The sequence below is a fragment of the Barbus barbus genome (assembly GCF_936440315.1).
Source record: "Barbus barbus genome assembly, chromosome: 26".
NCBI classification, from domain to species: Eukaryota; Metazoa; Chordata; class Actinopteri; order Cypriniformes; family Cyprinidae; genus Barbus; species Barbus barbus.
Window position 1 is genome coordinate 22,663,704 of NC_136754.1, and position 25,352 is coordinate 22,689,055.

Below are 25,352 nucleotides of genomic sequence, written 5' to 3' on the forward strand. Positions count from 1 at the left end.
TTCATTTCATACTATAGTAGTAAATCTTAATATATAATGGGTTCACTTGCTGCTTTAACTGAGGTGCTAAAGAGATCGCGCCTGAGCATTAAGTGTGATACTCTCCGCTCGCGCGATCCGGACGCATACACGGACCGTGTGGACGCGGGGTACTGGTGTTTATATTACCGACAGTGTGCGCTTGTGGTCCGCATTAAAGAGCACCCAAACCGCATCATTTGAATTTCGTAGCATTTTAAAGCTGATACTTTGTTTATTAAAAAGTAAGACAGCACAAAGCTTTTTGCGATTACTGGATGGCAAGTGCGCTTCAAATAACAGGAAGTCCATGCATTAACAGAACACAGCATATAGACTAAGATCTCGATAAGAAGATCGACCGGACAAGTGTAAATACATCTGGTTGTTGAAACCACATATGGTAATTTTACTCCTCCCATAATATTGAAATAATAGACGTGTGAGAGCGTTTTATAGCCTATATGGCATGTTATAGTCAGATATGACAGCGCAATGCAACAAGCATCACCGCGGATGAGTAGCGGAGTATTTCTTCAGCAAGCGACGCGCAAACTGAATGAACCTGAAAGTAAGCCGCAGACGCTCAACACACAATCTTCTTCATTAAAAGTAGCGAGACTAGCCTATCTTTCCAGTGCTGATGCCGCGCGCTCTCTTGATATTGAAATTAGCTGATAATTAATAAAATTATCCATTGCTTTCATTGACGGGAACTCCGTTATATTTGCATATGAAGCGGGAATTGAAGAACGGATTTATATCCGTTTTGCGAAGACACATTTATGTGGCCAAGTGTAAATGGGGAAACGTTCATATAGATATATGATAACAAATCATATAGATATCCGATCAGAGAAAATGCATGAAGTGACCAGGTGTAAACAGGCCCTTTCAGGTCTCTCTCACTGCGTTCAGCAGACTGTGTGCGGCAGAGACGAGGACTGTTTGAAACTCTTTTCAGTAAAACTTTGATGCGCATCGTCTTATGTAAGTTTAATACGTGAACATAACAAAAGATGTGAGCGCAAAACAATCGGGAAAAAAAGTCCTTTCATGCAAATTATATATAGTCGCCAGTGGCGACCTCAGCAAAAACTTCACTCGCAAATTAATATTTTTGGTCGCAAATGCGACCATTTTAGTCGCAGTTTGGAGCCCTGCATTCCGATTGAGGGTTTCTGGGCAAGAGAACTTGACACTGTGATTGATTGGGACAATGTCTGGGGAAATTGTTTTGCTACCTCTAAAAACCCAGCTCACCAAATGATCCATTATAAGTTAATCTATAAGGCATATGCCACTCCTTGTTTATTATATAAAATGAAAAGAAAGTCTGACTCCTTCTGTCACCTGTGTAATAGCTCTAGTCAAGGTACATATATATACATATGTTCTGGGACTGTCCCCGAATTGCCTCGCTCTGGTCCTTGGTACAGGACTTATTGTCGGATCTTCTGAAGACTCAGATCCAAAAGGACCCACTGCTTTTTCTTTTGCTGGATGATTCATCGCTATCATTGTCTGTCAATCAAAAAAGGATTCTGTCTGCTGCTAAAAAGGTTATTTTAAAACTGTGGCTGGATCCATCTATCCCAGTTAGATTGACGTGGATGTTATACTTGCTGGACATTGCTCGTTTGGAGTGTACCACGGCCAAAATACATGGTGCCACCAGAAAGACAATACAATTTTGGTTAGACCTTATTGACAATTTATCAGACCTCTTGAAATCCTGAGATGACATATATTTATGTAATTTTTTTTTTTAAATTACATTTTTTATAACTTTTTTTTTAAATATATAGGCAGATCTAGGGCACTGCTGTAAAAAGTTGTAAATCAACAATCTGTAATAAATAAAGAATCAAAAAAAAAAAAAAAAAAAAAAACGACTTCAACATGTACTTCACCAGCTGCGCCACTGGAGCTAGTATTGCATAAGAGTCTTCTGTAATTCTTTGTAATCACACGCTGGTGGGCGGAGTTAGTGTAAATAACCTCTGCCACAAGGCGGCCTATATGCACTTGTAAACAGACTCGTTTTTTATTTGTGAACTGATGTTCAGCTGTTCTTTTTAAGTCAACTTATTTTCGGGCCATCGTCATAAAAGCCCTGTCACAAATATTGTCACAAGCACAAAGATACATCTTTCGTTTCATCAAGCTGAATGCTTACTAAAAAAAGACAGTCATCACATTTTCAAGCCATTTCATGTTTAATTTTGATGTGACACAAAGCAGTGATATCTAAGCGGGAGAGTAGCTTACTTTATAACTAGTCAATAACGCCATAATTTTCTTTCAGAATGAGAGCACACATGAAAACAAGAGGCGGGATTTATCGCAAGAACCAATCACATCCAATCATAACCGATTATATCCAATTATAGCGCATTGCCTTCTCTCACGTGACTTTCCCCCATTCATCTCAATGAGCCTCCAGAAAAGTCACCGCACGCTTTAGGATCTCTGTTTTAAGTCTATGGACCGAATGGAGGCAAGCCTCCTCTGTAAGTTTATCTGCGGGTGTCGTTGTTGGACAGTGTTATTTAATAAAAAACGAGTGACTTTTAATATCATATTTAGTTATATTTGCGCTGCTTTATTTTTGCAATATTGATTATTTTCTCATCCAATTTTGAGGAGAAGAGACTGCCTCCTTGGAGAAAACGCCCCTGATATATACATATATAAATATATGCCTCAGAACCTCAGAAAAAGAGTTGATGTTGCAAAAGTTCCCAGGGTAATTTAAGCAACTAAAGGCTTTTCTCACATTGGCTAATGTTAATGTTCATGTGCCCACCATCAGAAGAACACTGAGCAACCATGGCGTGCATGGCAGAGTTGCAAGAAGAAAGCCACTGTTCTCCAAAAAGAGAATTGCTTGCTAAAGATCATGTGGACAAGCCAGAGGACTATTGGAGAAAGGTTTAATGGATGGATGAAACCGAAACAGAACTTATTGGTTTAAATGAGAAGCTATTATTAAAACTTTACCTTCAGTTACTGCTACAAAAGAGGGTCACACCAGATACCGAAAGCAAAGATTCACATACTTTTGCAATGTACAGATATGTAACACTGGATCATTTTTCTCAATAAATAAATGACAAAGAAACAATTTTTCTCTCACTTGTTTGATTCGGTTCTTTTCGTCTACTTTCAGGACTTATATGAAAATCTGATGATGTTTTAAGTCATATTTATGCAGAAATATAGAAAATTCTAAAGGTTCACAAACTTACAAGCAGCACTGCATATTGTGACCCTGGACCACAAAACCAGTCTTAAGTGTCAATTTTTCGATTCCAATTTTTTTATAGATCACCTGAAACCTGAATAAATAAGCTTTCCATTGATGTATGGTTTGTTAGGATAGGACAATATTTGGGCGAGATGCAACTATTTGAAAATCTAAAATCTGAGGGTGCAAAAAAATCAAAATATTGAGAAAAATCGCCTGTAAAGTTGTCCAAATGAAGTTCTTAGCAATGCATTTTACTAATCAAAAATTAAGTTTTGATATATTTACTGTAAGAAATTTACAAAATATCTTGATGGAACATGATCTTTACTTTACATCCTAATGATTTTTGCCTTAAAAGAAAAATTTATAATTTTGACCCATGCAATGTATTTTTGGCTATTGCTACAAATATACCCCAACGGCTTAAGACTGGTTTTGTGGTCCTGGGGGTGTATTACAGAAAGATCCTAACTTTAAAATCTTATCTTATCTGTTTGGTAACCATGGTAATTTTAGTTAGGACCACATTTAGGACAAAAGCTATTAAAGAACAGCATTTCCTAAGTGCGTTATCTTATCTTAACTACAGATAGCAAAGGGGTATTACAGAAACCTCCTAACTTGACAAAAAACCCTAAAAACTGTCTTATCTTTAGGACAACCCCACAGCTGTCCTAACTTCAAAATTATTTGAACGCTAACGGAAAAAAACGCTTACAACTGTGCTGTCCGACAATGGTATTACATTTATTAATAGTTGAAAATGAAGAAGATGTTTAATGGTAGAAAGACTCTTGGAGGACCCTGAAGATGTGTTATATTTTGGTGACAAAATATAAGTAATTACAGACTGCCACACAACATATTACAGTTAGCAAAGGAACTGCAACCAGCATTATAGAGACCAACAAAATTGTCATGGAGCATTGCTGGTTGTAGTGCAAGTGACTAATGCCTTACGTTTTTTTGTAAAAGGTGATTTTCAGAGTGAAGTAGCTTCTATTATTTTGTTTACCTCATCAGCAGTGTTGGTTGCTTGATAACAGACCTGAGAGTGGATTGTCAAGCTTGATTATGCCATTCAAGATTTCCTAACTTGAGATAAGATACTATTTTGTAAGATAGGATAAGAATTCGAAATCAAGTTAAGATTTGCTTCTGTAATATGAATTTGCGAAAAATCCCAATTTAACATACCATATCCTAAGTTAAGACCTAAGATAAGAAACTTTCTGTAATACGCACCCAGGGTCACTATATGAACGCAAGCTGCCATTAAAACCAAAAGAAGAAGAAGAGAGCACGCGCGAGAAAGAGACCCTGCGTCCCAATGTGTGCATACTAGGCAGAGAGAGAGAGAGAGAGAGAAGAGAGAGAGAGAGAGAGAGAGAGAGAGAGAGAGAGCATCCGGGGATTTCAGTTGACTCCGCCCACATTCCGCTGACCCTCAGCAGCGCTGTAAATATGGCGGAGGTAAGAAGGAAATTCTCATTATTTTCCCAAAATAAATAACCGTTTATTTGCAATTTACGGAAAAATATATTTAATAACGTATTTGAAAATTACATTGCGTTGTATATATTTCTTATTGAGTTATGCCGTGTTTTTGGTAGAAAGACGCGTTGAATTCTTTGAAATTTATTTCTCCAAAGTTAATAGCAGTTAACGTTAGCTTGTCTCCAGTTAGCCTGGTCCTCTATTATAACCATATTGAAATACATTACCATACATTAATTAACTCTGATATATTTACATAAACACCGACGATTGTTCTAATTATTTGTGCTAAATCCTGAATTTATAGATTTTTTTTTACTTTGTATTTTTACTTCATCTGTATTTAAAAGAGTGTTCTTAATCAATGCTAGGCAAAGTATTAGCAACACATCAGCCTAAACTTTCAGAGTCTCTGGCTGTGTTCGAAATGGCATACTTGCTTACTGCATACTGCTTACTGCCCAGTACACAGTGTATACTGCCTACTATTTTTTAAAGAATAGTGTGTGAAACAGTATACAGTAAGCAACAAATGTTTCAGAGTAGTATGCTTAATTGTCACAAGACAAACACAAACATTAATTCAGCACAGCTGTGAAGGTTGTTACCTTACAAACAAATGTGCTAACTAGTCTTTTTTACAAAGGCTTGTTATTAAGGCTTCATACTAGTAAACAATATTGGCCAATTGAACTCATTTCATAATTGAATAACTTTACATAGGCTATGGACTGAACGGAATGAGCTGTCTTTAACTGAACAATATTTTTTGGCAGTTACACTAAGTGGAAAAAGTGATATAATCTAATTACACTAAGTGCAAATAATGATAAATTATGTTTACAATAAAATAGCAGCATTTTCTTTAGCAACAGGTGTGCAAATAGTAGTTAGGTGGCAGATATTTATACTGTAGTACATTATAAAACAGTATGCAATAACATATTAGACAACAACATTTTAGTGTAAATTATCATCAATTTTATTTGATGAACGCCACTTTATTGGGACAAAAACCTACTAACAGCTAAGCACACTGTATTATTAATGAGGTGTTTAATCTCCACTTTTCAAATATGGGTGATGGGAAAAGGAGTTGCACGAGTTTGACAAAAGCCGAAATCGAACTCGGATCGCTCGTATCAACAGCAGCTCGTATCTTTTACTCTCTCCGCCACTGATTCTACAGAAATACACGTGTCTTCTGCAGAGCTGTTTATCACAGGCAGGCATTGGTGGGCGGGGTTAATGTAAATAGCCTCTGACAACAAATTGGTCTATGTGTCCTTAGAGTAAATACACTCCATTTCTTTTTAGAGCTGTTTGCATCTGAATTTAATTCTGTTTGCTTAATTGAAATATTAATTCTAGTTATATAATTTATTTATATATTATATTACTGCAATATTAATATTATTATGTAATATCTTTGAAACAATGTATAAAGCGCTATAGAGATAAAGGTGACGTCATTTGACTTGATTGGAAAAGTGCCGTAGAGATTACAGTACAATTTATGTCCTACTACAAATGATATTGTTTTTAAATGCACAGCGATAGTTTGTAGATTACATGTATATGTATAAACGTGCATATACAAGTGTAACATTTATAATTATTATTATACCACAGTGCAGTAAGAAATGTTCCTCTGTTTCCACCTCTTTCTGTGAGCACAGTGAACACAGTCTCTGTTCTCGTGGCTGCCATCTTTGTCTGTGCCGTCCTCTCTCTATAACCGGACATTTACCCCTTTTCCACCAAGGCAGTTCCAGTGCTAGCCAGAGCCTAGTTTCAAACTGGTTCTTTGTCTTTCGACACCCAAAGCACCAGCTCCGAACCAGGAAAAGCGGTTCGTAAGTAGCACCAAAACATTGCTGGGCTAGAAGGAAGAACCGCTTGCGTCAGGGGCTGGGTTACCGTGACCAACAAGAAGAACAGAAACTTTGGATCGCCATATTTGAAATAGCAGCTAAACACGAACACGTTGGATTTTATAGGGCTACTTCAAATTAGGGAAGCCATGTTGAACTTCCAGTGACCAGTATGAGAGAGTGAGAGCGATAACACCAAATTTAACACACCTGCTCCCCATTCACACCTGAGATTTTGTAACACTAACAAGTCACATGACACCGGGGAGAGAAAATGGCTAATTGGGCCCAATTTGGACATTTTCACTTAGGGGTGTACTCACTTTTGTGGCCAGTGGTTTAGACATTAATGGCTGTGTTGAGTTATTTTGAGGAGACAGCTGAACACCTCTGATTGGTCATTGCATTCATAAGCTCAACAGCATTGTGTATGATTGGTTATAGTGCAGCGCTGTACAAACGCGTCTTTATCTGGCTCAGCGCCAGCCAGCGAACACAGATTTGAATTTAGCAACTGAAGATATAATGCACTGAAAGTTCTAATCACACTGGTGTGATTGTATCAAATATAGAAAATATTAATTGGCTATTTTTTGTCTTTTGGAAGCTGCATTCAAAATTCACTTGACTCAGAAATCTGAGGGGGCACATGCCCCCTCACTTTGAATGGGCATGACGCCTCCGCTTATAATGATGAGAGCTTTTACTTGAATACAATAAAAAATTCAGTTTTTTGTTTTGTTTTATGCCACATAGAGCTCCCCTCTGTTTAGCATATCAACAATTGTGGAATATTTTTTAGTTGTAGTTCCTTTAAAAAGTCTTTGAGTGTTTTGGAGGGAAATCTGCAGATAGCTGGTACAGCAGTGATCCAGTAGCCAGATGCTAATCCAGAGGCTCCAGTCTTCTTTTTTTATATTAAAAGGTATTTTATAGAAGAAAAACAAGTCTTTACACGAATCCAAGTTGTTCCTCTGTTGTTTTTACTTGTTTGTTGTCATGATCTCACTCTCTGTCTTTTTGGCTTAATCTTTTGTAATTTTTCAGGAGCTCATTCTTAGAGTGACTGCCCCCCCCCCCCCCCCCCCCCCCCTCTCTCAATTCAATTCAAGTAAATTCAATTCAAGTGTGCTTTATTGGCATGACAAAAGCTATACATTCGTATTGCCAAAGCAATTGCAGCTGGGCTGCTTACAAATAGTGCATATATGTATTAACAGAAAGAAAGAAAGAAAAAGAATAATTATAATAGTAATAATAATATTTAAAGCGTATTAAGCATGTAGTGCAAAATGGGTAGCCATTTGATTAAATGCCGCCAGTAAAAGGGAAAGAATAGCAATGCTAGGGCAAACCGCTATAGAGCTGATGTCACGACCGAGTTAGAGCCGGTGAATGCGGTTTACAGGTTTCATAGAAAGAGAACGGTATGCACCAAACGAGTCGCTGTAGAAACTGAATACTTCAATTGTTGAAGTGCGCTCAACACGAGAGACAACCCAAACGCAATGACATGTGAAATAAAACGTCCTCATGTATTAAAGAAGAGTGGCTTGATTAAGTGCTGGAAATAGCGGAGGATGGGTAACAAAACTCTGAAATGTACAGTTACACACAAGAGTATTGTACAAAATGTACTTCATAACGATGTTTAGACAGCTATAGAAGAATTCATATGTTCACGTTTTTTTATATTTAACTTACAGATCTCATCTTAATTTTTGCTTCAGTTTCTATTCTATTCTATTCTATTCTATTCTATTGTATTCTATCATTTTAAATAGTTTGTTTTGATAATATATTATGTTAGGCCTATGTTATAAACCTGATAAACAATTGACCTTGTTTTGGAGTCTTTGACTTGGAGTCTCTTGCTCATCAAGGCTGTATTCATTTAAAAAATACAGAAAAAACAGTGATATAGTGAAATATTATTGCAATTTCTAATATTGGTTTCCTATTTTAATACCTATACTTTAAAATAGCATTTATTCCTGTGATCAAAGCTGAATTTTCAGCATCATTATTCCAGTCTTCAGTGTCCCATGATCCTTCAGAAATCTTTCTAATATACTGATTTATTATCAGTGTTGAAACTGTTGTGCTGCTTAATATGTTTTTGGAACCTGTGTTACTTTTTTCTTTGATTCTTTGATAAAAAGTTTAAAAGAACAGCATTTATTCAAAATAGAAATATTTTCTAACAATAGAAGTCTTTACTATCAATTTTATCCATTTAACACATCCTACTTTCTTTAAACTTTTTATAAAGTATAAAAAAGTATTTGAATAGTTTATATTGTAACAAAATCTCTATTTTGACTATACGCTATTCTTTTTAACTTTTTATTTTTTTAAAATATCACATATCATGTGACTCTGAAAATTCTGCTTTGCTTCACAGGAATTAATACAATTTTAAAGTATATTAAAATAGAAAACATTTATTTTAAATTGCAATAATATTTCACAATATTATTTAGTGAAATAATATTCAGTATTTTTTTTATCAAATAGATACAGTCTTGATGAGCATAAGAAACCTCTTTAAAAAACTTTATTGATCCAAACTTTTGAACTGCAGTGTATTGTACAGTAAAAATGTTTTCTCAGGTAACCTAAAATGTACATAATTTAGTTACATCAAGGGTCAAATCAAATATAAATAGAACATTAAAGTTAAAAGTTACACACTTTTTTGTGTGCATGCTGTACAGGTCTGGTATAAAGAATGCTTTTGCTCAGGTGACTGAAATGTCTGCCCAAAAGAGAAAAGTTTTGCTCAGCAAGAAATAAAATTCGAGGTAACATTGCTCCCACGGGTCCTCAAATTTAATACAACTAAACTGAACAGTTTTTAAGGTTTTTAAATACGTTAAATGGTATAAGAAATAATTTTTCAAATTGCCTTAAAAATAGATTTTTAAGAATTCTGCAGATACCTTGTAAATAGTAAAATAAAACTCTTTCCTTTATTCGTTGATATTTATGTATTGAAAATGTTTTTGATTGACATTTATGGTCTTTATTTTATTTGGGCTAGTTAAAGTAATTTTCGGGCTACCAAAATCTGAAGAGTACCTGCCCGAAGGGCTACCAGGGATTTAGAAATTTTGCGAGCCCTGGTACAGATACGCTGCCATACTGTACTCTCTCTTTAGGGCCGAATAGCATTGCATTTTACTCTATTGTTGTGTTTGGGTTTGCTACTGAGTGATATAACTCTGTTTGATTTGTGCAGTAATCTGATTGATTCTGATGTTGTGATTCACAGCATCAGTAGATGTTAGTGAAGCATCAGGACTGAAGCTCTGGATCAGCTGAGGGAAGGGGTTGCTTTCTTTGCTCATCTCTTGGTATTGCAGGGCTTTATAATGTTCTGATTGGGGGTCACTGAGTTTCAGATGTTTCCATAATTTAATTGCCTTTTTTGTATCTTTATGATTAGAGGATATTTGCGTAATTCTGCCCTGCATGCATTATTTGTTGTGTGCCGGTGCACGTGTAATATAGTTTTACAGAGTTCTACATGCAGGGTCTCAATTGGATGTTTTTCCCTTTGGGTGAGATCTTGATTTGGATTTGTCAGTGGACCCCACACCTCACTGCCATAGAGTGCAATGAGCTCAATTACTGATTCTGATATTTTCAGACAAATTCTAATAGGGATTTCTATAGGACATTGCTGTTTTATGGCGTAGAAGGCCCTGTGTGCTTTATCTCTCAGTTCTGTCACAGCATGGTTAAAGTTTCCAGTGGATGTGATTTTCAAACCCAGGTAGTTGTAGTGTGATGTGTGTGTTATCAGGTTAGTGCCTAATGTAAATGTGTGTTGTGTTCCCTGGGACCTGGATCTTTTCTGAAATATCATAACTTTGGTTTTATTTAGGTTGCCTGTCAGGGCCCAGGTCTGGCAGTATTGCTCTAGCAAGTCCAGGTTCTGCTGTAAACCATGTTGAATGGGAGACAGCAGAACCAGATCATCTGCATACAGCAGGCATCTGATCTGTGTGTTGTGTAGGGTGAGGCCAGGAGCTGCAGATCGCTCCAGACTACTCGCCAGTTCATTGTAAATGTTAAATAATGTTGGGCTTAAGCAGCAGCCTTGTCTCACTCCACGCTCTTGGGAAAGATACCCCGTATGTTTGGTGCTGATTTTTATGCCACATTTACATTCAGTGTACATTGATTTGATCAGGTCATAGGTTTTACCTCCTATGCCACTTTCAATAATTTTGTAAAATAGTCCTTGGTGCCAAATTGAGTCAAAAGCTTTTTTGAAGTCGATAAAGCATGCATATATTTTACCATTATCTCTCTCTCTCTCATGCACACACACACACACACACACACACAAACAAATGTACATACAAGCATTACTGATTTCAGTGGTTTATCATGAATCTTCTAACACTGGCCTGCTGTAAGTTTTTGTTAGTTTATATTGAAAGTAAACTAAATAAAATAAAATACACCACTGGAAAACTGTTCTAGTGCATCTTTTTTTCTGGTTTAGGTCTAACTGGATGCATGCCATACACATGCAAATAGTCATTTATACAGCTGATAAAACCACAGACTTGATAAAAATGTGTACACTGTAAACAAGTGTAATTTTGTACAGTGGTTCACTACTGACTTTGCATCAGGACCCAGAATTTATAGCGGACATGCAACGGTGACCCAAGACGGTTCCAAAATTGTCCTTAAAATCATGCCTAATATTCATTAAGCCCGGCTCACACTGTGCGATTTTGGCCACGATTTGGTCGTCTGAGACAAATTTTGAAAATCCTAAAATCCTAAAAGATTCCTATAATCCTAGGCTAAAATCGGTTGTCTAGATCGCTGGTTTGACATGTTCACCGACAGCCGATTAATGGCCGTTGCGATCATTTTTTTCCTCCGATTAAATTCTGGCAGTGTCAGAAGATTTGACATCTCCTACGACGACCGTCAAACCAAGAACCAATAAGAGCACTGAACTTGATGACGCAATTAGCTCGACAACTTCAAACCATTCATTATTTGTAAAAACAATATATGTACAAAGTAAAGTTTACTTAAAGTTTATTTATTAAGGGGCAGGATGTTTAAACTTGAATAACAAAATGACCTCAAGTTCGCTCTGTAGAACTGGAAGTCCATAAAGTCCTCTTTTGCCCAGCCATGACTTGCTCCACACACGTCGTCTTTTTAGTTTTTTTTTTTTAACATCAAGCTAATGCTACACGTTGCTGTTGTTTGCTAGCTACCATTATAGCGGGAGAACGCGGGTCACGTATTGATGATGTAAAACTCCGGACAAGTCTTCTTGAGTACGTCCGTTTTTGTCGCGTCTTGACTGTCGTACAGTCTGACATTAAGACAACTGAGATCCTATAGTCTGACATGGGGATCATGTTCGTACAGTGTGACAAGCAACAATCGCAAAAGACTATTAAAAATCGCACAGTGTGAGCCCGGCTTAAGTCTACATGGAAGTGTTTATCTTTGTTACTGTTCATCCAACTGTTACAGCATAACAGCTTTTTTTTTTACTAAATGATAATTACAAATAATGATTGCATAGATTTCCTTTTGTTGTTAAAAAAAAGTAATGAACTGATGTCTTATTTTTAGCCCTCCTTGGGGAGTTCAAGCCCAGGTAAGACAATTACTAGTTTTTCTATCATGCTAAAACATATCTTTATACATATTCATGATTTAATCCCATTTGACCTGTCAACAGAGATGCTGTTGCCTGATTATGATGATGATCAAACTCCCGAAGATGAGGAGGTTCCAGAGGGAGAATCTAATTTTGGCAATGAGATTGAAGAACTTGCAAAGGTTTGGTCTTACCCCTGATTTTCAATATGTTGCACCTGATCTTTTGTTTCACATTACCTGTTATTGGTCCAGCCTGCAGAGGAGAGTTCAGCAGGCAATTAAAGCTATTGAAGTCAAAGTAGCTGTGTTTTTTCTTTTCTTACTTAATTTGAATTTAAATAAACTAGCATTATTTAAAAAATAATAATAAATAAAAAACTATAAAGAGTCCTTATAGACCTTATAGACCCAAACGGAAGTTTGAATCCATCATGGCGCCACTCATCAGTTAATCAGGAAAAGGTCTATAGAAGCAATTTATAAATTGATGTTAATCAGGATCCCAACAAAGTAAATATCAAATTTTTAACTTAAACCTGAATGAATGAATGAATGAATGATGCATTTATATAACGCTTTATTGTGTATTGCTGTACACCCAAAGCCCTTTACAATCATGAGGGGGGGGGGGGGGGGGGGGGTCTCTCCTCAACCACCACCAATGTGCAGCATCCACTTGGATGATGCGACGGCAGCCACAGTACAACGGCGCCAGTGCGCTCACCACACACCAGCTACAGGTGGAGAGGAGAGAGAGATAGAGCCAATCAAGTGGATGGGGATTATTAGGAGGCCATGATAGACAAGTTGAGGGAATTTATCCAGGACACCCGTATCCGGGGTTACACCCGTACTCTTTACGAGAAGTGCCATGGGATTTTTAATGACCACAGAGAGTCAGGACCTCGGTTTAACGTCTCATCCGAAAGACGGTGCTCTTTTTGACAGCATAGCGTCCCCGTCACTATACCAGGGCGTTAGAACCCACACAGACCACAGGGTGAGCACCCCCTGCAGGCCTCACTAACACTCTTCCAACAGCAACCTAGTTTTTACCGGAGGTCTCCCATCCAGGTACTGACCAGGCTCAACCCTGCTTAGCTTCACTGGGCAACCAATGTTAACCTTGAGCCTAAAACTCTTCACCAAACACCAATGACTTGTATAGACACTATAAGGACAAAAGTCCTGGGACACCCCCTTCTTTAGAACAGAAAAGGCACTAACAAAACTGTGGCAACAAAGATGGAAACATAATTCATGTATTTAAAAATTGTATTTCCATCCCTGTTGCAACAGTTTTGGACGTGTCTAAAATGACAGTACCCTTATGTACAAGTCATTGGTGTTTGGTGAACAGTCTTTGGCTCAAGGTCTGCATATAAAATCACACCAGAGGTCAAGTCAAGTTCTTCCACACTGACTGAATCAATCATGTCTTTTTTAACCGTGCCTTATACACAGAGGCACTGTCATGTTAGAATAGAAAAGGTCTCTGTCCAAACTGTTGCTATAAAATTAGAAGCACACAATTCCCTAGAATATCACTATATGCTTCAGCATTAAGATTTGTACTCATAGAAATAGTCAAAAATGTTAATTAGAAGGGGGTGACCCAATACTTTTGGCAAAATAGTGTGTGTGTGTATATATATATATATATGTATGTATATGTATATATGTATGTGTCTCCCACAGGATTTTGTGAGACTGGTGGGTGGACCTCTGTCCAGGGGGGTCCTGGGGCGTGCCCCACCTGCCCCCCCCAAAGAAAATGTTGTATATTTTAAAGTTAAATTCATCTATCTGGGGCACTTTGAGAGTTCAGAATTAAGTGCTCCAACACAGGTTTCATGTGCAAACTAAAAGAAAAGAGCTGGTGAATTGACTTGTAGTTGAATTTGAAATGGAACTCAATCCATTTCTTAGTTATAATAATATAGTGTCTCAGTCTAAATAACACTCATACCAATACATTTGGAAGCCAAACAAATTAGAATATAATAATAATAATTGTATATTATTATTCCTATGACAGTAATAGCCATATATTGTAAAATATTTCACAAAAATAAATGAATATAAATATTTCACAGGTATATAATTTTATTTTATTCTACAGTAGGGAAATTACACAACTTTTGTCCTAATTTCTACATATGCAAGCAGGGCTTAAAACTATATCTGGTAACACTTTATAATAACTGCGCACTATGAATCATTAGTTAAGTATTAGTAAATAGGCAATCCGGCCTTTTATAAAGCATTGTTCCAGCATTAATTAATTAATTATTAATTAATAATTGTATTTTCAAACTTTATTAATAATCAATTTAACATTTCTAAATTATTACTTTATTTACAAACCAGTTATTTAGGAGTTGTCAGTGGTTCATAAGATCATTTAGAAAGTGTAAGTAAATACACTTGTATTGTAAGTAAAGTGTAAGTACATTTATAAATCTTATTATTTAGACACATCATAATAATTGCTCAGTGTGTTAATAAATGCTTTATTAACACATATTCCTGCTGTAATTCATGATTAAGTCAGGTAGTTATAAAACATTTAACAGTTGCCAGCCATCTATTTGTGTGAGTTCATCTAAAGTGAGGACTATTTGTACCTTATAAAGCATTTACACAGGAGATTTAAAGGCTCATTTATCTCCCAAACAGAAAAGCTAAACAAACACAACACAGAGGGATACAGAACACATAAATATTTTTTCAAGATGCAAAAAGTGAAACCGTGAAACTGTACTCTTGATAAAAAATGAAAAATAAACCTAAAGTGAACAAACATTCACTGATGCTCCAGAAGGAAAGGTTTTCATCCCCGCCCTTTTAATGTATCGTGTTTCCTTCTGGAGCATCAGTGAACGTTTGAACCTTTTTTAATAGGTGTGTTTGAGTCCCTCAATCGTCCTCAGTGTGAAAAGATGGATCTCAAAATCATACAGTCATTGCTGGAAAGGGTTCAAATATGCAAAAGATGCTGGAAAACTGAAGATTCTGCAGAACTTTTTCTGAAGGATTTTTCTGAAGAACAGTGCTCAGTTTAACGGTTCAGAACAAACAAGGGACTCATGAACAACCATCACAAAACAAAAAAACAGTCGTAGATCATCCACAGCCATATCACCCTGTAGCCAAAGACTGGTTGCCCACTGAAGCTAAGCAGGGTTGAGCCTGGTCAGTACCTGGATGGGAGACCTCCTGTGAAAACTAGGTTGCTGTTGGAAGAGGTGTTAGTGAGGCCAGCAGGGGGTGCTCACCCTGCGGTCTGTGTGGGTCCTAACGCCCCAGTATAGTGACAGGGACACTATACTGTCAAAAAGCACCGTCTTTCGGATGAGACGTTAAACCGAGGTCCTGACTCTCTGTGGTCATTAAAAATCCCAGGATGTCTTTTGAAAAGAGTAGAGGTGTGACTTCGGCATCCTGGCCAAATTTCCCCATTGGTCTCTGACCATCATGGCCTCCTAATCATCCCCTTACATTGATTGGCTTCATCACTCTGTCTCCTCTCCACCAGTAAGCTGGTGTGTGGTGGGCGTTCTGGCGCACTATGGCTGCCGTCGCATCATCCAGGTGGACGAGGAGACACCACCCCTCACAATGTAGAGCGCTTTGAGTGCTTAGAAAAGCAGAAAAGCGCTATATAAATGTAATGAATTATTATTATTATTATTATCCAGGTAACCACACACAGTATTAAGAACCAAGGGTGAATGGGCTTATTTGAATAATTTCAGCTATTTTTTTTTTGTCTTGTGGACTACTGTATATGTAAACATTTTTTACGTAAAATATCTTATTCAGGACAGTACTAAATAAAAAATAACATGCATTTTGTATGATCTCTCATATTTTGTTAAAATTATTAAAATTTTCACAGATTCTACAAGGGGTTCCCAAACTTTCGCATGCAACTGTATATAGTATTTATTAATGTTAGTTAATATTCAAAACTTAAACATTATTAAAATTTAAAGTTTTATCTGTTAACATTAGTTAATGCACTGTGAATTAATGAACATTTTGATTAACTAACATCAACAAACATTAATAAATGCTGTGAAAATATATTTTTCATTGGTTGTTCATGTTAGTTAATGCATTTACTAATGTTAACAAATGAGACATTATTATAGTTACCAAAGCTTTAAATGATTTCTAAGCATTTTTTAACGATTTATTTTCCCATGAACTAACATGAATAATTTTTACTAACACAAATAAAGTAAAAATATATTGTTCGTTCTTAATGTTATTTGTGAATTAACCAATGTTAAAAAAATATATTATTTAACTGTTGTTAGTTAACATCAACAATAATTATATACAATTTATTAATGTTAATTAATATTAAGTCCAAAATGTATTAATACATTATTAAAATGTAAAGTTGTATCTTTTGAACATGACTATTTTTCTAACATTAAAAAGATTAATAAACGCTGTAAAAAAAAAAAATTTTCATTGTTAGTTCATGTTAGTTAATGCATTCCCTAATGTTAACAAATGAGACCTTATTATGAAGTGTTATCAAAACCTTTAATGATTTATAAGCATTTTGTAACTATTTTATTGATCTAAGCATTCGTGAAATATTTTTGCTTGCATTACAGCTTAGTCTGCATCTGTCAGCTTAACTGTTTTACTGTTGCTTTTAAACCACTATTAAAGCATCAAAAGTTTAAACAGACCCCTCTCTCTCTTTCTCTCTCTCTCTCACCCACCCCCTCAACCCACACTCAACTCACACAGTGTTGCCAGTGTCTATCTATCATTAATACTGATATGTGTGTTGAGTTTCATGACGTTCTAAACATGTTATCTACCTCAAAATCGCCAGAAAATAATTTTCAAGTTTGACACACAGTATTTAAGTTTTGCCAACAGTATTTTAGATATCAATATTCCCTTCACACTTTTACATCGACATATTGACATTATTCTGATGAAGTTTGAAGCAAATAGAGTAAAAATAAGATGCTAAATTCAAAGCATTTGAAAAATGACACACTTCCTGCTGCCAGTTAGAGGCGCTATAACTTTCAGTCATAAAAGTCTGATTTATCCGATCGGCATCATACAACGAACAAATCACTGAAGTTTGATGATCAGACAATGTATGTGGATGTTATTAGGCATTTCCTGTTTCTCATTTTTCGCCATAACTTCATCGCCTCGCAAACGGTTCGAGATATCAAAAATCTCTTCGCAGTTTAGCATCCCCAATGTCTTTAGATCATGTTCACCGAGTTTGGTGGCAATCGTTTGGAAATCCTCAGAGGAGTATATCAAATTCCAGAGTATGCGCTTTTTAAACAGCCCTAAATAGCCGACTTCATGTCGGGCCTAAGACATGCGGCGTGAAAGTTTTCAGCTCAATGAGCTATATGTGTACCGAGTTTCATATGAATACGTGCAAGTATGTGTGAGGTATACATCAAGTTTTCTGACTGTGTTCCAGGGGGCGCCGTAGAGACCATGTGCCACGTCCTAATGGCCGCAGATTCCAACGTGTGCCAATTTTCAAGAGTTTTTGAGCAAGTTAAGGCTCCCAAACATGCCCGGAAGTTTAAAAAAATGAATAAAAAATATATAAATAATTCTTAGAAAAACAATAGGGCCCTGCGCCTTAGTGGCTTTGGCCCTAATAATAAATGTACATTTTGCATGTTCAGAAGAAGTGAGCTGCACTGTGGTGTGAAAATGTAAACGGGCTTGTGTAAGAAAATTGTTCAGTGCAAAGAAAAAGAATGGGAACCTGTTATCTCTATGTTCATTTTTCATATGTCTAATAGACATGAACAAGTTCTTTAAAAAACAACTATGACCTTTGAAACATGTCTAGTCTTTATGGTTTCACTAATAATAAACATACATTTGTATAAAGCATCCATATTTGTCCATGCCCATGTTGATTAGAGTATTACAATCTTGAAAAGTATTCATTTAAAGTACATTTAGAACAGATAAAAATGTGTCATTAAGTTGCGATTAATCGTGATTTAAATATTTTAATCGATTGACAGCCCTTATATATATATATATATATATATATATATATATATATATATATATACACACACATATATAGTGCAGTTTATGTAACTCAACATTTGTTACTTTAAGCACATGCTTAGATTTTGCATGTTTAGGCTGATTGTGGTCCGTTTTGCTGATTTGGCACATTCAAACATGAAATAGAAACTTGCTTTCTTGCAGGAGCAAGAAATGCCCATTCAGGAGCTCTTGAGTCTCTATGGTTATGGAGGCAGTGGATCACCCGAGGAAGAGGAGGATGATGATGATGATGAAGAGGATGTGGATGGAGAGGAGGAAGAGGATGAGGATGATGAAGGAGAGGATATGGATAATGATGAAAGCAGCAGAAGCACTGGAGAACTGAAGAAGAGCAAGGTCTGTCCTGTAAGAATCCATATACCCATAATACATAATACATTACATAATACCCATTTAGTAATATAAAAATATTGTTGTTGAGCACACAGGATGCATACACAGCAAAAACAACCTTAATTTCAATGTAACTGGGTTTCCACAGTCCTGGACCCTTGGAACTATCTGAAAATGAAAGACCTTCACAAAAACCTGTCAAAATAAAAGTCCTTTTAAACTTGAATAAATTACAACAAAAATATATTACTCGTGTATGTTGTGCAGAATCTTGTTTGACAGTAAAAATGCAATGTTTTGCTGTAAATTAATTTCATTTGATTACGTTTTAAAAGAATGATCAAATTTGAAGTTTTAATAATTCACTTCATTAGACACCATTTAATGTGATAAATTTGTATTGAATCTTAAAACACAGAAACTAGAAAAAATAAAATGGAAAATATAATGGATTTCATGGGGCCCTAAATTAAAACGTTTCTTACTCTAAATATTGTGAATAAATATAGATATTGTATGATATGGGGGAAAAAATATTGTGATAATATTTTTGGCAATATCACCTAGACCTAAATGCATCTTTCATCTATTTATGTGCATACTGCTGTCAGGACTGCGTTATGCTAATGGGCAAGATGGGCTGCAGCCCAGGGCCCCAAACACTAGGGGCCCACGAGTCAATTCTCTTTTACATTTTTAAGGTTGCCAACCGTTCCGTATAATACGGAATCGTCCCTATTTAAGGCATCAGTTTGTCCCGTTTTGCAGGCATAGGCTGTATGACCACCTAGACCAATACAAATAACAACTAAATTATTATTTTTCCAAAGCATTGTTTGAATTATGAATGCAGCCACTCAAGGAAGGCTTTAGGACCTCTGCCGCCTAGTCGTTCCGGCTTCACAGCGAGTAAGACTCATGTTTTGATTTCTGAAAATGAGTTTGGTCGAATGCAAAGATGTGATTATTGATCGTAAGCACAACATGCAGCTAGAAAACATACAACCTACCTTTTACTATTTGCAATAGTTGGACTGAGGCTATGAAATAACTTTCCTTTATGTGTGAAAGCTTCAAATTCTTTATATGAGTTTAAAACTAAATTGAAATCTTATTATATAATCTTATATTCTTACCTTGGCTTTTTAAACTTTGTATGTTAAATTATCTTTTGAGTTTACTGATGTTATTCTTTTTAGGCAGCGGCTATTTGCACTAAGTGTAAATAGCGATAGATGCTATTTACACTTAAGTGCAAATAGCAATAGATGTCATTTACACTGTGCAAATAGCAATAGATGCTATTTACACTAAGTGAAAATAGCAGCATTTTTTAAGTATATGCTATTTACACTGTGCAAATAGCTATAGATTCTATTTACACAATGTTAAAATATCAAGATTTTCTGCTATTTATACTAGTGTTGTCAAAAATATCGATATTTCGATAAATATCGATACTGAAATATCTGAACGGTACCAATATTAATTTCCCGAAGTATCGATACACCGATACTAGCCGAGCTGTCACTTTCACTTCTCTCCAAAAGCTCGTGGACAAGCACCACACGTGACTCGTCTCCTTCGCTCTGGTTAAATAGCAAAAGTGAAGTGAATAGAAAGATGACTGCTCTGGTTGTTAAAGAACACAGCAGGAGTGCTATCTGTAGGGATCTATGATCTCCGTGATGCAGAGAACGCGCACGGAATCGCGGAATCCAGTCATAAAAATGGAATTTACAGTTTAACGCGGAATGTCACGGAATTTGTCAAAGTTTGGATTAATTAATCAAAAGTAGGTCATTACACTTAAATCAAATCGCGATATGGACTAGTATCTGTAAATATTAAGCTGCAAAAGTCGATTTAAATATGAATCCTGCATGTTCTGCGCGTCTCTGTGTGAATGTGCTGCACGTGCGGTTTTGTTTATGTGGCGCTCGCGGTGATTTCAGCGTCTGCGTCTCAATGAGGACATAAATACATCAACAATATCTCCAGAACTGATCTGAAAGGCACTTTACGAGCATTTTACCATTTAATTTGAGTAAAACTAGCGTCATATCATACACACACGGAACTTTAAAAGTATTCACGGCAACCCGTCAAAATAAAAGTTTGGTTTAACTTAGCCTAGAAATAGGCTATATTACTATTATTTAGTAGAATGTACATAATGCTACTACTTACTACTACTGTTAATTTTTTTTTAAGAAATAATCACAAAATATTTTAATTTTAATAGTAAATCCCCTTCATTTGCCAAAAATGTAAATGTTTAATTTTCATTAATTCAAATATAAATGAATTAAAATTGTTTTATGCCTTCATCTGATGTCCAGTAAAATTTAAATACACAACACAGAATTTCTGAGGGGGAAAACACATTTCATAAGGCTACTGTAAGAATAAATAAAATTTGTTTGTATGCATTCAAATAATAGACATGCTAAAACACAGAATTTGGTAACAATAAAACATAAGGTGAGAAAAAAATAAAACATTTAATACGGCCCTAAACATGTAATTTTTGTTACACTTTTAATAAATTAAATGCTAAATTGTATAATTTTCATGATTTTAATGAATTAGACATGCTTTTAGATTAATAGCATTTAATTTTACCATTAAAAAAAAAGAGTCCAGAAAAATTCAAACGGAAAAAAACGGAATCCAGAAAAATTAAAATGGAAAAAATTGAATGTAGAAAAAAATAAAACTGAATTTGGGGAAAAATAAAACGGATTTCATAGGGCCCTTTATCTGGAAATATTTTGGTTATGAAGCAAATGAGAATATCAACAAATAGAACTTTGGATTTTAATTAGTACATGTATTAGTAAACGTTAGTTTCAATTAACATTTAACTAAGATTAATAAAAGATTAATAAATAAATCAACAAATGCAGTACCTCAAGACATTTTTTTGTTCATGTAAAATATACCGCATGTTCTCGACTTGTTACATTTATCTTTAAATTAAAAAAATTACCCCCGTAATATTGTGGCAGTTTTTTTCACTGTGGTATCGAAAATGGTATTGAATATCGGTATTTTTCAAGGTATCGTATCGAAGTTAGAAATTCCAGTATCGTGACAACACTAATTTATACTACTTATTGCAAACAGTGGCATTAATCTGCATCTCAGTATTGTAGTAATTATAAAACAGTATGCAATAATAACGTATTGTGTTTGAGTGTAAATTATAGATTTAATTCAAATTATTAAATGGATGCCACTTTATTGGGACAATAAAGCCCTCTCTACACCTACCCTAACCCTACCCGATACTTTATTTTAAACTTTTTGATTATTTCTTTCATTTTTATTGAAAATAAATGCCTTTTCGATGCGATATGACATTTGAAAAGGGAGAAAAAAGTTCGGCAAAACTTCGGCTCGAACTCGGGTCGATTGCGTCAAAAAGCATGCACTGAGATTGATGCTGAACAAACGTCTATTTTCACTCTTGACTATCCCAATCACAGGGAGGGCACCCAAAGCTGCGTTAACCCAGAGCCCCGCAAAGGCTTAATGCGTCACTGACTGCTGTGATCATACCTGATTTTGAAATGGGAACTTACATTGGTTCTGTCCAACTCTATTTTAGCTGTTTTTATTTTATTTTTTATTTTTTGCTTATGTTTGCTTAAATATTTATCTTATGCAATAGATATTTCAAAAACTGCAGACAGTGCATGCAGTCTTGTGGTCTATTCAGTATTCAACTTTACTTGGAATTAGGTATGTTGATGGTAAAGTCCCTTAACCCACACTGTACCGCTGGTGGGCAATTGCTTTGTTTTATATCTTGTAGCTGAAAACCTTAAGATTTTTGAGATTTACTTTTGCAAACTAGTCCTAGGTTTTTCACCCAATCTGAACCAAACCAGTGCAGAAAGATTCCCTTAAGAGTGCATATCAATAATTACCTGTTTGACTCACAGCCCTAAAGGTCCGAGACATTTGAAAGAAATCTGGGGGGTGTGATATCGCATTTTCAATGGCATAAACAATTGTATATTGTGCAGTTTTGCATGCATACACACAATATTCGTATCATATGATAGACCTCCTCATTCCGAAAAACTTTGCCTCTAGAACCACTGCAGTCAATCAAATCGTTTGTTAAATAATTGAGAATACGTTAAAAACATACTTTTGCAAACTAGTACTACCTACTAGTACAAACTTTACTCTTTGGTAGCTAGAACAGGGTTGTTTAGAAAGGGGACCTGTTCAGATATATCCCAAGGCAAGGGAAGTGTCACAGATCGGCCAGGCTCTCACCCCAGCCAATCACAATGCACGTCATCACCCGAGTTCTAATCAGCACACCTGAACAGCATCATCACTTCATCAAGCACCACTATAAAGCCACACACCTCAGTCAAATGTCCGGTCTCGTTCCAACGAAGTGGACTCTACGCAAGTATATGCTGATACTTACCTGTTGCTACCCTGCCTGTGAACTTACCTCTTGTTCTTTCTCCGAGTGTTGTCCTCCGTGTCCTGAATCCCTGTCTGTCAGTTCCTTCAAGTCACGACGAAGCGTCGAGGTGTGTGGCGTTCAGCTATCCACGAGCTCCTGTCAACAAACCACGCAATCCAGCCTAAGTACCATTGTCACTCTTCAAGATCTCTGCCATTGTCACCATTCCTGGTATTCCCTTGAACCAACTCACTGTACTATAAACCTTACCTTTTTATATTCCTGTGTGTCCGTCTGCTTCCATAACAGGAAGGCAAGTTTATTTACATAGCACATTTCATACACAATGGTAATTCAAAGTGCTTTACATAAAATGAATTACAATAATCACAAATATTAATCACAAAAATAAAAACAAGGAATTTATAACTTTTAAAATGGGTTAAAAATTGATTTAAAATGAATTAAAACTGTTAAGAATAGAAAATGATGCTTCCGTAACAGAAGACCGGACCACACCGACAGTACAGATGAGTAACCCGGATCCATTTCAGGGGCTCGTGGATCACCTCCGACGAGTTCTTGTTCCACCATCACCTTCTGCACCGTCGAGCACACCGGTCACCGGAACCACGACTCCTTCACCACCCATGATTCACAGTCCCATGGCCAGACCATCCCCCTTCACTGGTGTGGTAGAAGAGTGCAACGGGTTCCTACTACAATGTTCTCTCCATATCAATATGCAACCGCATCTGTTCCTCACAGAAACGTCTAAAGTCGCCTTCATCGTTTCACTTCTCTCTGGTAAAGCATTGCAATGGGCTGAAACTATCTTCTCTCAATCAGGACCTGTTACCCAGTCTTAGCAGAGTTTCACCACTCACTTCTGAGAAGTGTTCGGGTGATTAGATGGAGATCCTGCTATTAGTGAGCAGCTCTACCACCTCCGCCAGGGAACCAGCTCTATCTTCGATTACACCCTGCAATTCAGAACCCTGGCGGCGGCTAGTGGGTGGAACGAAAGAGCATTGATCACTACCTACCGTCAAGGTCTTGAGCCCAGATTGCGGTTGCAACTCGCCAGTTTAGATGACTCCTGTGGATTAGAAAGATTCATCCAGCAATCCATCCATGTCTCCACACGCATGCAATCCTGTTTCAACGACTTACCATCTCTAGCCCGTTGTCCTCCTCCCGTTCACCACCCTCGAGGTCAGTCTCCCTCCAGAACCTAGCCCGGAACCCATGCAGACAGATCGTACTCACCTTACATTCATGAGCGGCAGAGGCGATTGAAGGAAGGTCTTTGTTTATACTATGGAGACAGTGGCCACATCCGAGTAGCCTGCCCTGTACGATCAAGGAGCTCCAAAGATTTGTAGGTTTTTCAAATTTCTATATAAGATTCATCCAGGGTTATAGCTCCATTACCAGTCCCCTCACGAACCTGCTCCGAAAAAGGCCCAAGTCTCTGTCCTGGACCCCAGCTGCCACAGAGTCCTTTGAGAAGCTGAAGGAAGCTTTCACACACGCGCCTATCCTCGTGCATCCTGATCCCAAGAGACCATTCATAGTGGAGGTCGACGCCTCCACTTCAGGAGTAGGAGCCGTCTTATCCCAGCAGCAGGGGAACCCGTCCAAACTCCATCCATCTGCCGCCTTCTCCAAGAAGTTCAGCCCGGCGGAAAGAAACTACGACATCGGCAACCGAGAACTCTTAGCTATCAAGCTCGCCCTCGAGGAATGGAGGCATTAGTTGGAGGGTGCTCAGCATCCATTCACCATCCTATCTGACCACAAGAACCTGCAATATCTTAAGGAAGCCAAACGACTTAATCCCCGGCAAGCACGTTGGGCTCTCTTCTTTACCTGCTTTGATTTCACCAATTCTTACCGCCCTGGATCTAAGAACACCAAAGCAGATGCCTTGTCCCGTATTCATGCTCCCGAGGAAAGCGAATCCACCCCTGAAACAATAATCCCAGAGAAGGTATTCGCATGTCCCATTCAGTGGAAACCTGGACCCGCAACTCCTGCCAATGCCTCCACTGCCACTCCGCCGGGCTGTCCTCCAGACAGGCAGTACATCCCCAGACTGCAATGCACTACCATCATTCGCACCGCTCACGAATCTCTGGGCACTGGCCACCCAGGGACCAACAGTACTCTCTCGCTATTGAAGGATCAA

The 25,352-nt window shown here is 36.9% G+C and overlaps 1 protein-coding gene across 2 annotated transcripts in view; it reads left to right on the forward strand.

Moving 5' to 3' along the window:
- Positions 1-4,668: 4,668 nt before the first annotated feature.
- mier1b (mesoderm induction early response 1b, transcriptional regulator) overlaps positions 4,669-25,352 on the forward strand; it is a 91,349-nt gene continuing 70,665 nt past the window's right edge. The window contains exons 1-4 of one of the 2 annotated variants that reach the window (XM_079379751.1): positions 4,669-4,744; positions 12,265-12,289; positions 12,374-12,474; positions 18,535-18,738. In XM_079379751.1, coding sequence (XP_079235877.1) covers positions 4,736-4,744; positions 12,265-12,289; positions 12,374-12,474; positions 18,535-18,738 — 339 coding nt within the window. In that variant the 5' untranslated portion in view covers positions 4,669-4,735. The remainder of the gene's footprint in view (positions 4,745-12,264; positions 12,290-12,373; positions 12,475-18,534; positions 18,739-25,352) is intronic. The other variant, XM_079379752.1, reaches the window with a different exon arrangement.